Consider the following 17,527-nt stretch of genomic DNA (forward strand, 5'->3'; position numbering starts at 1 on the left):
AGGAGAAATACACAAAAACCCTTCCAATCTTTCTTTGTGGAACATTGTTTTGAAACATCTTAATCATCTTCTCATGCATTTTGTTGTCAAACTGGAGAACCTCTGCCCATCTTTGCTCCTCAAAGACTTGGCCTTTCGTAGATACAAATTATGATAACCATCATTATTTTTCCACATTATTTGCACTAATTTGCTCCTGCCCAATCGTTTTTGTGTTTTTTTTTGCAATGTGTTGCAGGCCTGAAATGCAGGAATGGATGAATATTAACAAATGAAATGAGACTGACCAGATAAAACGTGAAATATGAGTCACTGTGGTTTTTTTTATTTGCATTTTCCATACCATCCCAACTTTTTCTGATTTGGGGTTGTGTGTATTGTTACACATGAGCACTTTGGAGCTCAAATAGATGCAGTTACCCGCAGAACCGGGGGCTGGCCTTGCCCTCTAACTCTTCTTTCCTCTCTCTCCCAGCAGAACTGAAGAAACCACCCAATAACATCACTTCCGGTTTCAACCCTCCAGATCACGCAGCTTCCTGCACATCACTTCCTGCAGACCCACCTACAGTATAGAGACTACCCTACGTTCCTTTTGTGACAGGTTCTTTTTGAACTCTGTCTGTAAAGACGTCACTTCTTTTTGGGCGACAGCATATGGGGAATTCTCCCAAACCTCTGACATTGTTTATATATATATATATATATATATTAGTAAAATATCTCTCTCTCTACATATATATATATATATAGTATATATATATAGTATATGCATTCAGTTGGCACATCACAAATAATAACACTACTATTCCTCATATCAAATGGCATATAACAGACAATGGTGCACTGCAAACATTAATGTTGAGATCTAAAACTGAGATTTCAACCCATCTTTGGCAGAAAGAACAGCCTATATATAAATATATAGGTATTGATAGATTATATAAATATCTATCTGTCTGAATATTGTATAGTGCTTTTTTATCTGTCTATTATATAGTAACTTTCCTAACTATCTATTATATAGTGCCTTTCGTTCTGTCTGTTGATCTATCTAGATACAGTAAATCCAATAGATATGAAATACACTTTATAACACATAGATAGATAGATAGATATGAAAGGCACTATATAATAGGATAGACAGTTAGATATGGAAGGCAATAAATATATAATAGGATAAATACATACAATGATATGAAAATTTTTGAGAACCCCTCTTAATTCTTTGGATTTTTGTTTCTCATTGGTTGAACTTCCTTTTAATACACAACATGCCTTATGGACACAGCAGTATTTCAGCAGTGACATTAAGTTTATTGGATTAACAGAAAATATGCATCATAACAAAATTAGACAGGTGCATAAATGTGGGCACCCAACAGAGATATGACATCAATACTTAGTTGAGCCTCCTTTTGCTCCTTTGAGCCTCCAGACGCTGTCCTCCTATAGCCTGTGATGAGTGTCTGGATTCTGGACGTTGGTATTTCTGACCATTCTTCATACAAAATCTCTCCAGTTCAGTTCAATTTGATGGACAGCCTGCTTCAAATCATCCCATAGATTTTCGATGATATTCAAGTCAGGGGACTGTGACGGCCATTCCAGTACATTGTACTTCTCCCTCTGCATGAATGCCTTTGTAGATTTCCAACTGTGTTTTGGGTCATCGTCTTGTTGGAATATCCAACCCCTGCGTAACTTCAACTTTGTGACTGATGCTTGAACATTATCCTGAAGAATTTGTTGATATTGAGTTGAATTCATCCGACCCTCGACTTTAACAAGGGCCCCAGTCCCTGAACTCGCCACACAGCCCCACATCATGACGGACCTCCACCAAATTTGACAGGAGGTAGCCGGTGTTTTTCTTGGAATGCGGTGTTCTTCTTCCGCCATGCAAAATGCTTTTTGTTAGGATCAAATAACTCAATTTTTGTCTCATCAGTCCAAAGCACTTTGTTCCAAAATGAATCTGGCTTGTCTAAATGAGCATTTGATACAACAAGCGACTCTGTCTGTGGCGTGAGTGCAGAAAGGGCTTCTTTCTCATCACCCTGCCATACTGATGTTCTTTGTGCAAACTGCGCTGAATTGTAGAACGATGTACAGATACACCATCTGCAGTGAGATGTTCTTGCAGGTCTTTGGAGGTGATCTGTTGGTTGTCTGTCCCCATTCTCACAATCCTGCTCATATGCCACTCCTGTATTTTTCTTGGCCTGCCAGACCTGCTGGGTTGGTTTAACATCAACTGTGCCTGTGGCCTTCCATTTCCTGATCCCATACCTTACAGTTGAAACTGACAGTTTAAACCTCTGAGATCAATTTGTGTAGCCTTCCACTAAACCACGAGACTCAACGATCTTTGTTTTCAGATCTTTGGAGAGTTGCTTTGAGGATCCCATGCTGTCTGTCACTCTTCAGAGGAGAGTCAAAGGGAAGGAAGCACAACTTGTAATTGACCACCTTAAATACCTTTTAGCACTCATGATTGGACACTCCTGTCTATGAAGTTCAAGGCTTGACGAGCTCATCATACCAAGTAATCAGCACTGAGCAGTGACAGGCATTCAAATCAGCACAATGACAAGGGGACCCACATTTGTGCACAGCCAGTTTTTCACATTTGATTTAATTTCTTACAACTAAATACTGCGTCACTAAAAATCTTTGTTCAGAAAACACCGCAGTGCTCAGATGTTCCTAGGAAATGAAAGACATACCACTGCTATCTTTATGTTCAAAGGAGAGTCAGTTATTATGCAGGCTGAGAGGGGTCCCAAACTTTTTCATATGACTGTATATCTTTGTATGTGTATTATATATATATATATATATATATATATATATATATATATATATATATATATATATATATATATATACTGTATATATACATCCATATCTGTTATTTCAACAAATATTAACACTACTGTTCCTCATATCAAATGGCATATAACAGAGACATCACTGCAAACATTAATGCTGAGATCTAAATTGATTACTGAGATTTCAACCCATCTTTGGCAGATAGAACAGCCTATATATAAATCTATAGATATAGATAGATTTCATAAATATCTGTCTGTGATATAGTGCATTTCATATCTATCTATCTTCTCTTATATAGTACCTTTCCTATCTATCTATCTATCTATCTATCATATAGTGCCTTTCATATCTACTATCTATCTATCTATCTATCTATCTATCTATCTATTATATAGTAAATTTCCTAACTATCTATCTATTATATAGTGCCTTTCATTCTGTCTGTCGATCTACAGTATCTAGATAGATGCAGTAGATATGAAATACACTTTATAAGACATAGATGGATAGATAATATTGGTATATATGGGTATACATATAAAATGCAGTATACATACTGTATGTATTGTTCTGTATATACTGTACATATACTATACTATATTATGTAGCTCAGACCTCCATACTGACTGAAACCCCAAACAGGTGGTCAGACTAATTCTCTGACTTGTAAAATGGGTGGGCTACACCAGTGAGGATTGAGGGTGTCCAGTGGACCCTTTTCATAGGCATGGTGCCTTAAGTACAGTACGTGTGCCACTTTGTGCCCAACAATGCTGAATTTTGCCCCTTGATTTTACTTTGCCCATTCATGAAATCATACAGTAAGTGAAAAAGATCAAATAAAGCTGCTTACCTGGAGTTGAACTTCTGCTGTGGTTCATTTTAATGTCTTTTTTTTATTTATGTATATACATTTGTTTTGTACTGAGCAGTTCCTTGATAATTGTTTCCTACCTGTAAAAGGAAAATGTGTCATTTGTATGCAGAGAAGTGTACAGCAGGAGTAACAGCAAGGAATGGCTTTTTCATTGAAAACAACACCTCTAAAGAGAGCATTAATTAAGAAATGAGCATGCAAACAGAACAAAACCTGCAAGGCACTTCTTTAACAATTCAAAAGTGAATGGAAGGCTTTTCATTTTCCTCGTTACTATCAAAAAAGTAAACCAATCTTAGATACAATGGAGCCATCATCATTTCATTGTTCTTTTTAAGGATTTACCGTTTTTGATTGCCCTAAACCATACTTGCAATCTTTTCTTTTTTTTTTTTATAGGTTATAAATCTTAAGTTTAGCAAGATATTCATCATTAATATTAGTTTTAGTCTTGTTTATTGATTGCAGGGTTATATATATATTGAAGAAATAAAAATGAAGCTACTATTTAATGTTAATTAGCGGTTTTTAAGAGCCTAGAAACCTACTTTTTTTTTGGTTAAAGTTGGAAGGTTTACTTTTTTAACTATTAGTAACTTTATCATTTAAAACTTAGCGTTGCATACGCAAAATTAGAGAGTTACTGTTAGGGTTACCTGTTTAATGTTTAGTCATCCTTTGAGTCCTGCGATCTATTTCCTTAATAATCATCCGGCATCTCGGTCTACTAGTCAGAAAAGAAATATCAGCTCTCTACACTGGTGCGGCGTAATTTCGCACTGAAAATTACAAATACAGTTCTGCTGAGGTTGGATTAAAAATAATAATAATAATAATAATAATAATAGTAATAATAATAATAAAAAAATCAAATAAATAAATAAATTAAAAAAAAGAACAAACATCCGGGCAGTGACACTGATGACCTGCTGGTAAAGACACTCATTGGCAACTGGGTAATGCATTCAGTGCACTGCTCTGAGTGAAGACAGGAAGGTGAGTCTATGCAATGTCCACATGTTGGATGGCTTATTAAATGTGCAGGGAAACTCAAAGGCATTTAGACAGTCGAAGAGTGAGTGGTAAGTGGCAGGCTTACCTCTTTAATCTCCGTTACGTTCTCACGAGAGACATGCTAGTGCAAACAAGTCAATCAGAGTTTGTGTTTAGTAAGATCAAGCTTAGAGGATAGTTTAAAATCCATTTATTGTTCTAAACAGTTTTTCTCCATTAACATGTTAAATACATTAAGATTACTAACCAAGGTTCATGTAACAGTTTAGCTTATTAGCTTTTTTTTTTTTTTAAAGTTTTTTAACAACCACTGCGTATTAATACAGCTTTTAAATCTTTACACAAAAGTTCTTAAAAACAAAATTTCAGTTTTGTTGTTGTTGTTGTTGTTATTGTTCTAGAGTTTGGTTTTTTTTTTATTAAGTATAAAAACAATTTAGCCATTTCATGAAGAAGAAATAAAGCAGGCATTTAGTGCTAAAAACCAAAGAATTCATTGCTTTTTTTTTTTTCTTTTTTTAAAATTTTACAAATTTAAAAAAAATTTCAGCTTTAATGACAAAACAGAATTGACAAGTTAAGGTCACCTATTTAGAAGAAGCTTACACAAGGAACTTTAGGTGCTTAATGTTTTTTTCTTTTCTTTTCTTTTATAAACAAATACAAGTTAAAACACCGAACAGACCACTTAGTTAGCTACATACATAGCTGGTTGCGTTCCACCCCATTAAAACAGCATTTTTAAAATGTTTGAATTTACAAACTAAAGCTATTGAACATCGTCAAACTAACTAACAAATTAAAGAAGACAGTTTATTATAGCAGGACATATATCTACAGCTGGGTTACGTCTCTCAGTTACAGTCTCTTCTCTCCGGCGTTCCAGGATCCACTAAGGCTCGAGAGTCTTAAAGGCTGTAACAACAGCATGCTTTTTTTTTTAAAAATTCTTTTGTTTTTTTTGTCTTTTTGTTTATTTTTTGTTTTTTTTTTTTCCTTGACTGAAAATACACAGAAGTCTGACAAACCAAAAGAGCAGCATCTCGATGCGTGGATTTACTGACAGAGCTTGGCCAAGTGCTTTCATTTTAGGATTTAGTCTTTCCCTTTTTTTTTTGTTATTTTTATTTAAGTCCATGTTATAAAAAAAAAGAATAATGCTGACTTCACTGCGGCACCATAGGTAACATAAGATGTGTTCAGTGTACCAACAGCACACATCCCTAGGGTTAAAAGAGCAAGGAAGGACCAAAAACAAAAATAGAAATGGACTATTACTTGTATTGTCGATTAAGTGTCGAACACAGGAAAATTAATGTAGTCTTAGAGCAGGAGTCGCCGACGAGGTGCACCTTTAATATCTACCATAGGGGTGCTCTCTGTAGCCCCCTCGGGATAACCTCGGCGGTGGAGCCTTCAGGCTGGGGCGGGCAGAAGGCCAGTCTTCTTCAGCTAGATTTGGAGAGAAAAGAAAAACACAAAAAACCAAAAAGAGGAGAGTGATGGACAAGCACAGGTCGCCAGATTCCCCAGAGTGAACGGCTTCATGCATTTAAACACCACTAAGTCACCACAAGTACAAAAGAGAACAAACACAAAAAAAAGGCACCACAAACCTTGAGGAGAGAGTCCCTTATAAGCTTTGGGCTCTCTGTGTATCAAACACCAAGCTGTGAGATTAGATAACTAAACACTCTCTCCATTTTCACCATCCTGGCCCTGTTTTACAATGTAGTCGCACACCCAGCACCGGATGAGCTGTTCATTTACTGTATGTAAAACGGAGCGATCAGGGCGGTGGCGGACCTGCACTGCATTTGTCATTCCCACAGATGTCGCATCACAAACATAAACCCTGCTTTTATGAGTCCCATACCAAATGACATATAACATTCCTACTACTGTAGGGATTACACGGGGATGAGGACTTAGAGATGACTGTACTGTAGATGCGGGCCTTGATGACCGGGAGCCAGTTTTCATGATCTGTGTTGTGTACTGATTCTGTGCCATTGTCCCTTGGCTTCAAAAATCACATTTGCAACAAATAACTCATCACAAATATTTTTTTTAGCAATGAGAGGCACTGCATTTGTCTTTCCAACAGACGGCGCATCAAATATTATCCCTGCTTTCATGAATGCAATACCAAACGGCATGTAACAGAGACATATACATTGCATTTGTCTTTCCAACAGACGGCGCATCAAATATTATCCCTGCTTTCATGAATGCAACACCAAACGGCATGTAACAGAGACATATACATTGCATTTGTCATTCCAACAGATGGTGCATCAAATATTAACCCAACTTTCTTGAATGCTACACCAAACGGCATGTAACAGAGACATATGCATTGCATTTGTCTTTCCAACAGACGGCGCATCACAAACATAAACCCTGCTTTTATGAGTCCCATACCAAATGACATAAAACATTCCTACTACTGTAGGGATTACACGGGGATGGGGACTTAGAGATGACTGTAGATGCGGGCCTTGATGACCGGGAGCCAGTTTTCATGATCTGCGTTGTGTACTGATTCTGTGCCATTGTCCCTTGGCTTCAAAAATCACACTTGCAACAAATAACTCATCACAAATATTTTTTTTAGCAATGAGAGGCACTGCATTTGTCATTCCAACAGACGGCACATCAAATATTATCCCTGCTTTCATGAATGCAATACCAAATGGCATGTAACAGAGACATATGCATTGCATTTGTCATTCCAACAGATGGTGCATCAAATATTAACCCAACTTTCATTAATGCAATACCAAACGGCATGTAACAGAGATTCATGCATTGCATTTGTCTTTCCAACAGATGGCACATCACCAACATTTGTGGTAATGCATGTTATTACAAATGTTTGTAATGCATCATCTGCTGAAACGACAAATGCAATATATTTTATTACTACATACATTGCAAAGTACATTCCAACAGATGGTGCACTGCAAGCATTCACGTTGATTACTCAGGTTTCAACCCATCTTAAACGGGCAGCACTGCTAGTTTTGAGTAAAGCAGCATACCGGGGATGTCTGACTCCGATCCTGGATATCATATTTCAGCCGGGGTTCCTTGTTTCATCCTATCTTTAAAGGAAAGCCCAGACACTCTGCGGAGGAAACTCATTTCAGCCGCTTGTATTCATGATCTCGTTCTTTCGGTCACTACCCCTAGCTGATGACCATAGGTGAGGGAAGGAACCCTAACCCTTGAAGAGAGGGTGAGAAGCTCAGTCATCCGTGAGGGGCTCAGAGTAGAGTAGAGCCGCTGCTCCTTCGCATCGAGAGGAGTCAGATGAGGTGGCTCGGGCATCTGATCAGGATGCCTCCTGGACGCCTCCCTGGTGAGGTGTTCCGGGCACGTCCAACCAGGAGGAGGTCCCGGGGAAGACCCAGGACACGCTGGAGGGACTATGTCTCCCGGCTGGCCTGGGACACCTTGGGATTCTCCCGGAAGAGCTGGAAGAAGTGGCGGGAGAGGGAAGTCTGGGCCTCTCTGCTGCTAAGCTGCTGCCCCGCGACCCGACCCCGGATGAGCGGAAGAGGATGGATGGATGGATGGTTCCTTGTTTCATGTTTTTCATTTTCATTTTTACTTTGGTTAATTATTTGCACTGTTCCTCGTTTTTGATTTTGCTGTATTACCTTTGCCTTTGATTTGTGGGTGGTCCCCCAAGAGGCGGGGCCACCTGTCAGTCACTGCCCCTCCCACCCTATTTATCTGCCGGTGGTTCATTTCTAATGTGCTTTCCATAGGCCCCTAATCTGCTCTGCTTTGGAATTTGTTGGAGAAATGGAGTAACTAGAGGCAGAGACTCACGCTGACACGGGCATCGGCCGGCCATACTGGCGAGGTGTTAAGTCTGTAAAGCTGCTGCTGTAACCAGCACGCCACTGTTACGCCGTCACATAAGAGCCACCAGTGCCACTGTTGAACGTGCTAATGGTCTGTGGATCTCAACTGGCTGGGTGGTATGCCAGCCCACCCACACTTTTAGAAAACTTCACAAGTCACCAGCCAAACTCGTCATGGATGCTGGCTGCCTATAGCAAACCTCACGGGCACAGGTAGAACATACAAACCCCACCAAAGTGATGGCCTGACTGGAATTTAAAGCTAACTGCGGGACGGCACTGCCAGGCACTGTGCCATCAATATTTTTATTTCACTTGGACAAAACCCAGACAGTCAGAATATTTTATTTTATTTTTTCTTTTACAGTCTCATTCTCCAAGCAATATCAGCATGATTATAACAGAGTGCCTAATAAAAAGTAATGATATTGGAAGCTTAGAATGGATCATTTAATACTCCTCTGCTCTTTTATGATTAATTTTTAACAGATTACATTAACGCAGTTTCTTGCAACTTATAAAATCTGGAAGTGTTCTGCTAGTGACGTGAAGGTCACACTGACTGTGTGCTTTGCTGCTTTTATTTCTCTCTCCCCCCTGAAGGAATAAAGTTTATAACAGCATTCATTTACTGGGCCAAATGAGACAGCAATTCCTTTAAATGTAATTAGAATGCCAATTGCCCTGCAAATTAACTTGCATCCACGATCCTGGACCCTGAAGAGGAAAAACGGGGCATGGAAACGGATGGAAGTAAAGAGGCTAATGGCACTGACAGAGCTCCATGCTGCCTGGTCAGAACGTGTCAGGGTGGCCTTGAAGTCACAACCATGTAACGCTTACTCTGTGTGTCTGTGTGTGTCATGGGCAGTGTGCGCCTTTCCATAGTCCTCATAATGGTGGAATTGTACTGCCGGGTGATGGTTCATGGGGAAAGGAGCATCTGACTTGTAGGGACCAATAAATTATAAGAGGAGGAGTCGACCACAGCTAAAGTTGTGGTGGGAAAGGGAGAAAGTGCCAGACCAGAAGGAGAAGTCAAGACGGCAAAAAAGCAAGAGGGGACGCTACACTACTCGCTGGAAAAAGTCAGGCGAACCCGAGTTCATTCCGGTAAGAATCGCTTTCCTGTTGTTCTGGATGAGATGAAGTCACTCGGGAGAGGACTTGACGGGCCAGCGCAAGGGACTGTGTGTGATGAGGTACGGCTTGGCGCATCCTTCACAATAATATACGATCACGCCTAACAGTGAGTTAGTTATTTAAAGCACTCTAAAATTCACGTGACTCTGGTGACTCTTCCTATGAAGTCAGTAGATGGATTGGGAGAGCATGGGGGGGGGTCATGAGGTCACTGGAAAGGGGTGTGTGGCACTCCTGATATCTCTGCAAAAGGACGAAGGTCCAAATCTTTAGAGTCCTGGTGCTCCCTGTTTGTGAGACATGGACGCTATCCAGTGACCTGAGTGTCTCTTCAGAGGGTCCTGCTGGTTTGACTTTGTGTTGCTCATGGAGTCCTGAATGAGGCACATGACCTTCATTGTGAGGGAACGTCAGTTATGGCACTACAGCCATGTGGCGCAATTACCTGAGGGTCATCCGGCTTACTGTTGAGGACCCGAGCGGCTGGACAAGGCCAAGGGAACGCCCACCTAGCGCCTGGCTGCAGCAGATTGATGGTCATTATTGGAGGGTGGGACTGGACCGTGTGTCTGCCTGGGGGGGTTACCGACCAGGAACCCGAGCTGTTTCGTCGTGTGGTGGGAGCGGCAATGCTCTACCACCTGACCTGACCTGACTCTAAAGCAGTGGTCTGAAACTCCGGTCCTGGAGGGCCACAGTGCCTGCAGGCTTTCATTCTAACCCTTTTCTTAATTAGTGACCTGTGTTTGCTGCTGATTAACATCTTTTGAATTCATTGAATCTCAACGTTTTAGACCTCCCTGAGTCCAAAAATACCATTTTTGATATTATGTGTGTCTGTATGTGTGTGTGATTGTGATTGTGTCCATGTGTGTGTAAACACGATAACTTGAGTACGCTGTCACTGAGGTCAACCAAATTTTGCATACAAGTATTTGGTACAAAACGTAGATTTCTGTCCACGTTTGGGCTTTTTCCATTAACCAGCAGTGGTTTATTCATGAAGCTGCAGAGTCCGTTACTTTTATAATAATTATTTAATATATTATTAATTTGATTTGATTTGTTGTTGATGGTTCTTTAATGTTCATGATATGAAAATTTAATCCTTGTCTTATGGTTTGCCCAGAGGGGACTGTGTGGTCTCATGGTCTGGAATCCCTACAGATTTTATTTTTTTCTCCAGCCGTCTGGAGTTTTTTTGTTTTTTTGTTTTTTCTGCCCACCCTGGCCATCGGACCTTACTTATTCTATGTTAATTAATGTTGACTTATGTTTAATTTTTATTGTGTCTTCTATTTTTCTATTCTTCATCATGTAAAGCACTTTGAGCTACATTTTTTTTTGTATGAATATGTGCTATATAAATAAATGTTGTTGTTGTTGTTTACTCCTCAAATATCCATCTCCATATCTGAGTATACAAGAAAGTCCACCAAAAGTGGACTACCTGAGTATGTTGGTCCTCTCAAGTTCAGCCCCAGGTGTGCCACACTATTATTTCCCTATATTCACCTAGGTTGCTTGTAATGGTTGTCACGGATATGTGTGGTTGTCACTGGCAGTTTGCACCTGTCCCTAGCCTGGTTAATGGTGGATTGCTGAATGTGCCAGGCCAGCCAGTGGTTCATGGGGAAGGGAGCTCCTGGCTCGGAGAGAGCCAAACAAACTGTAAGGGGAGGAGCCAACTGTATGTAAATCAGTGGCGGGAGAAAGTGGAAGGAGGAGGAGGAGGAGGAGAGAGTGCCAGAGCCAAAGGGGAAGGAGACGCCACAAGAAGGGCAGGAGGAAAAAGTTATTCAACTCGCTGGAAGAAGTCAGGTGAGCCTGGGGGTTCGTTTCTATAGGAATCATTTTCCTTTTCTTATGAATGAGGCAAAGTCATTCAGGAGAGGACCTGACGAGGCAGCATAAGGGACCAAGTAGCATTGCATTTCCCAGAACAGGAAGTATGGCTCAGAGCATCCTTCACCATAACAGACTGTAGATCAGGGGTCTCTAACCTTTTTTCCCTTGAGAGCTACTTTTACAAAATGAAAATGGCCGAGAGCTCCTCGTGTCTTCTAACGTTTATTCTCATCGCTTATTTCAACCCAAACAAACTGAATAAGCTTGTTTTGCCTGCACATTTACAAAATGCTGGTGTCCACAACCCACACTTTGCATTAAAACATCAAAAAATATATTTAGTTCACCTGCAAGTGCATTTTTTATGTCTGTGTGCATTTTCTCGTGTATCTCACACTGTTGAATTAAAACATGAATGCTGTAACAATTCCAAATCCACAGATATGATGTATTCCTTTGTCATTTTGTTCCATGTCACTGCGTCACTTTACTCACATGTCCAGTTGCATGTGTCATGTGTTTTTTAGTTAGTCAGATGACTGGCACTGCATGGAGTCAACAATTATGGTGGAGTGGAGCCACTGAGGTTCACTCTTATGGAGTCATTTCAATGGTCGTCTGTCAGTCTTTGATTTCATGACATTCATGTCACAGGTTCACAGAGGTATGGAGACCCAAACAAAGCAGACATTTTCAGAGCTGCCTGGTGAAAATTCTTATAGTTATCTGGCTCTACTTCTTCTTTTTTCAGCTGCTCCCATTAGGGGTCGCCACAGCGGATCATCTTCTTCCATATCTTCCTGTCCTTGTCATCTTGCTCTGTCACACCCATCACCTGCATGTCTTCTCTCACCACATCCATAAACCTTCTCTTAGGCCTTCTTCTTTTACTCTTGCCTGGCAGCTCAATCCTTACCACCCTTCTCCCAATATACCCATCATCTCTCCTCTGCACATGTCCAAACCAACACAATCTCACCTCTCTGACTTTGTCTCCCACCCGTCCAACTCTAATGTCCTCATTTCTAATCCTGTCCAACCTCGTCACACCCAATGCAAATCTTAACATCTTTAACTCTGCCACCTCCAGCTCTGTCTCCTGTGTCACCGTCTCCAGCCCATATAACATAGCTGGTCTCACTACCGTCCTGTAGACCTTCCCTTTTACTCTTGCTGATACCCGTCTGTCACAAATCACTCCTGACACTCATCTCCACCTTGCCTGCACTCTCTTCTTCACTTCTCTTCCACAATCTCCATTACTGTGTACTGTAGATCCCAAGTATTTAAACTCCTCCATCTTCACCAACTCTACTCCCTTCATCCTCACCATTCCACTGACCTCCCTCTCATTCACACACATGTATTCTGTGTTGGTGTTCCTACTGACCTTCATTCCTCTCCTCTCTAGAGCAGATCTCCACCTCTCCAGGGTCTCCTCGACCTGCTCTCTACAATCGCTACAGATCACAATGTCATCAGCAAACATCACAGTCCACGGGGACTCCACTCTAATCTCATCTGTCAACCTGTCCATCACCACTGCAAATAAGAAAAGGCTTAGAGCCGGTCCCTGATGTAATCCCACCTCCATCACTGCTACCGCAGACCTCACCGTGGTCACACTTCATATCCTGTACAACTCTTACATCCTTCTCTGCCACTCCCGACTTCCTCATTCAATACCACAACTCCTCTCGAGGCCCCCTGTCGTATGCTTTCTCCAGGTCCACAAGACGCAATGCAACTCCTTCTGGCTCACCTAAGCTCCAGAAGTGCTGAGAATGCTGTTGAGAGTTTAACTGCACATTATGTTGAAGGTTTACTGACATATAAAATCCAATGTCTCTCTGTCTGTCCGTCCACTTACTTAACGGATTTAGATTTGTTTTTTTTTTTCTATAATTTGCTTGAACATTCCAGTTGATTTTGCGACTTCTCTCATTTCGCTGTGTATCGTAGTTTGCTTGCCGTACCGATTTATTTGCGGCAATCTGAGAAACGCGCAGTATATATTGTCACGCATGCGCGAGTAGGAGGCCGCGGATGGACCCGAAATCGCTTCGAAGGACGTTCGCCGGTAGGGAATGGCGGGGTACTAACCTTTCTGCTCTCTCTTCTAGGAAAAAAGACGCTCCGCCATCTTAACCTGACCGCAGCACGTCCACTTCCGCCCTTCCTCCGCCATCTTCCCTGACGTCAGGAATCCCGTCATCCCTCACGCCTCCTTCCCAGCATTCCTCCACTTCTGGCTCCTCCTATATAAAAATGGCCGCCGACGCATGTGAAGTCGTCGCGCGTATGAACGATTGTTTCTGTTTGTATAAATTGACCTTGAATTTTGATTTCTTACTTTACAGTATACGGGGCCGGAAACCCCAACCCTTTATGCTGTCTTTGTCCTTATTTTACAATATATATATATAGAATAAATATATACACACACACACATATACAGTGGTGTGAAAAACTATTTGCCCCCTTCCTGATTTCTTATTCTTTTGCATGTTTGTCACACAAAATGTTTCTGATCATCAAACACATTTAACCATTAGTCAAATATAACACAAGTAAACACAAAATGCAGTTTTTAAATGATGGTTTTATTATTTAGGGAGAAAAAAAAAATCCAAACCTACATGGCCCAGTGTGAAAAAGTAATTGCCCCCTTGTTCAAAAATCACCTAACTGTGGTGTATCACACCTGAGTTCAATTTCCTGATTACTGCCACACCTGTTTCAATCAAGAAATCACTTAAATAGGAGCTGCCTGACACAGAGAAGTAGACCAAAAGCACCTCAAAAGCTAGACATCATGCCAAGATCCAAAGAAATTCAGGAACAAATGAGAACAGAAGTAATTGAGATCTATCAGTCTGGTAAAGGTTATAAAGCCATTTCTAAAGCTTTGGGACTCCAGCGAACCACAGTGAGAGCCATTATCCACAAATGGCAAAAACATGGAACAGTGGTGAACCTTCCCAGGAGTGGCCGGCCGACCAAAATTACCTCAAGAGCGCAGAGACGACTCATCCGAGAGGTCACAAAAGACCCCAGGACAACGTCTAAAGAACTGCAGGCCTCACTTGCCTCAATTAAGGTCAGTGTTCACGACTCCACCATAAGAAAGAGACTGGGCAAAACGGCCTGCATGGCAGATTTCAAGACGCAAACCACTGTTAAGCAAAAGAACATTAGGGCTCGTCTCAATTTTGCTAAGAAACATCTCAATGATTGCCAAGACTTTTGGGAAAATACCTTGTGGACTGATGAGACAAAAGTTGAACTTTTTGGAAGGCAAATGTCCCGTTACATCTGGCGTAAAAGGAACACAGCATTTCAGAAAAGAACATCATACCAACAGTAAAATATGGTGGTGGTAGTGTGATGGTCTGGGGTTGTTTTGCTGCTTCAGGACCTGGAAGGCTTGCTGTGATAGATGGAACCATGAATTCTACTGTCTACCAAAAATCCTGAAGGAGAATGTCCGGCCATCTGTTCGTCAACTCAAGCTGAAGCGATCTTGGGTGCTGCAACAGGACAATGACCCAAAACACACCAGCAAATCCACCTCTGAATGGCTGAAGAAGAAAAACAAAATGAAGACTTTGGAGTGGCCTAGTCAAAGTCCTGACCTGAATCCAATTGAGATGCTATGGCATGACCTTAAAAAGACAGTTCATGCTAGAAAACCCTCAAATAAAGCTGAATTACAACAATTCTGCAAAGATGAGTGGGCCAAAATTCCTCCAGAGCACTGTAAAAGACTCATTGCAAGTTATCGCAAACGCTTGATTGCAGTTATTGCTGCTAAGGGTGGCCCAACCAGTTATTAGGCTCAGGGGGCAATTACTTTTTCACACAGGGACATGTAGGTTTGGATTTTTTCTCCCTAAATAATAAAAACCATCATTTAAAAACTGCATTTTGTGTTTACTTGTGTTATATTTGACTAATGGTTAAATGTGTTTGATGATCAGAAACATTTTGTGTGACAAACATGCAAAAGAATAAGAAATCAGGAAGGGGGCAAATAGTTTTTCACACCACTGTACATACTGTATATGTGTGTGTGTGTATGTATATATTGTGGCAACCGGGGCGCCGAGGAGGACCGGAGGAGGGCTTGTGCCTTCTCCACTCTGCGAGGGGGCGTCCGCCCTGGTTATATTGGGGGCCTCGGGTAAAGGGCTTGGAAGCCCAGCCCTGTAGGGACACCCGGCCACCGCCAGGCGGCACCCGGTGCCTGGATATCCCTGGAGCCCAGCACTTCCGCCCCACCCGGAAGTGCTGGGGGGAAGACGACAGGGGACACCCAGACAGCTTCCGGGTGCGCAGCCGGCACTTCCGCCACACTGGGGCGTGTCTATGGAGGAGTGCCGGGAAACAGCTGGAGCCCATCCGGGTTCCTATTTAAGGGGCCGCCTCCCTTCAGTCGAGAGTGGAAGTCGGGTGGAAGAGGACGGAGCTGGAGAGGGACTGGAGGCGGCCAGGAGAAAGGCACAAGGACTGTGAGGCCTGGACATTTTGGGGAACGGTGCTGGAGGCACTGGGGTTTGTGTGCACTGAATATAACTGTAAATAAACGTGTGTTGGGTGAAATAAGATGTCCGCCTGTCTGTGTCCGGGTTCAAGTCCACTATATATATATATATATATATAATGTATACAGTACATTCGGTGTGTCATGTTTGTGTCATGAGATGTCATTTTCTAAAGTGCTTAATTCAAAGCCGTGAGGTTTGTGCTGGGCTGGAGCACTTGTTGCTTTAATAACATTTGTCATCATCATTCTCCGGTGTCTTTTTAAAAGTAAGCCTTTACACCGCCTGTCACCAACATTGTGGTAAACTTTGCTGCTTCCCCCCTCCTGATTTGGGTTATGTTGCCCTGTCACGTGGATTGCCTTATGCCAATGTAGATTTCCCTGAATCACTTGCTTGATCCAAATGAAAATGGATTATTGTTGGTCTGGAAGAACTAAAGGGGGGGAAACTGTGAGAGTTGATTTCTATTGATGAATGTCAGTCATTTCTCTGATCTGTTTAGTCCTGAAGAGGGTTGTGGGGGGTGTGAAGGGTGCAAGGCAGGACCAAACCCCGGGCAGGGCGTCAGTCATACCCACCACACTCATCCACACACCCTTAGGCCAATTTAGTGTCACCAGTTCACCTACCCAGCATGCCTTTGTAGAGTGGGAGGAAAGTGCAGAACTCTGAGGAAACCCAGGCAGACGCAGGGATGATATTTGTGTTTGATTTGCAGTGTGGTATATCTGATTCTGTGACTGAGGTGCGCTACAGTATATAAGAACAAACTGAACCGGAGATCAGTTCAAATCTAGTAAAGAGTAGGAGTAATGCATTGTATCGCCACAGATATGAGACGGTGACGCTGTCCTCGGCCTGCCATCAGGGCTTTTGGGCAATCACCCTGCCCGCAGTCATAGGACATTCGATCAATCTTTCCTTTTTATATGGCAGGCAATTTGGTCGTCAAGTAGTTAAGCTGCTGGACTGTATAAGCCATAAATGTCGGCTCAATCTCTACTACTACCTCAGTATGCCGATTCTTTTACTGCCATTGTATCAACTGTAGAATGGCGGATGGTAAAGTAGTATGGTACGTGTTGTATAAAAATGTCTAGTAAATGTAATGACTTAACACAATTGCATTAAAATAAAATTAAAAGTTCAGCTAAAACCCACTGATGTGTGTTTTTCCGCCACTGCTGCCTTGGCTGGCACTTTGTGGGCAGTCTTGTCGCGTATTTCTGCTCTCCCAGTGTGATGCAGATCATCCGGACATCAGGCAGGAGGGAGAAGCCGCCATAGCGGTTTTGTAAATTTTAGGCAAGTCTTTCACTTCTAACTCAATTGATCCATCTGTGCTTCCCAAGATGTCGTCAGACCTTGTGGTGCTAATAAGAGGG

General features: G+C 41.9%; 1 protein-coding gene across 2 annotated transcripts in view; it reads right to left on the reverse strand.

The window, feature by feature from the left end:
* Window positions 1-3,728: 3,728 nt before the first annotated feature.
* khdrbs2 (KH domain containing, RNA binding, signal transduction associated 2) overlaps window positions 3,729-17,527 on the reverse strand; it is a 344,899-nt gene continuing 331,100 nt past the window's right edge. Inside the window, exons 9-10 of one of the 2 annotated variants that reach the window (XR_005630816.1) lie at window positions 6,008-6,181; window positions 3,729-3,792 (exon numbers count right to left, since the gene is read on the reverse strand). Coding sequence is in view for 1 of the 2 variants with exons in the window: in XM_039737811.1 (XP_039593745.1) it covers window positions 6,084-6,181 (98 nt within the window). In the remaining variant the exon portion in view is untranslated. Of the gene's footprint in view, window positions 3,793-5,137; window positions 6,182-17,527 lie in introns of those variants that run through there. The other variant, XM_039737811.1, reaches the window with a different exon arrangement.

This window comes from Polypterus senegalus, chromosome 16 (genome assembly GCF_016835505.1).
Source record: "Polypterus senegalus isolate Bchr_013 chromosome 16, ASM1683550v1, whole genome shotgun sequence".
Taxonomy (NCBI): Eukaryota; Metazoa; Chordata; class Cladistia; order Polypteriformes; family Polypteridae; genus Polypterus; species Polypterus senegalus.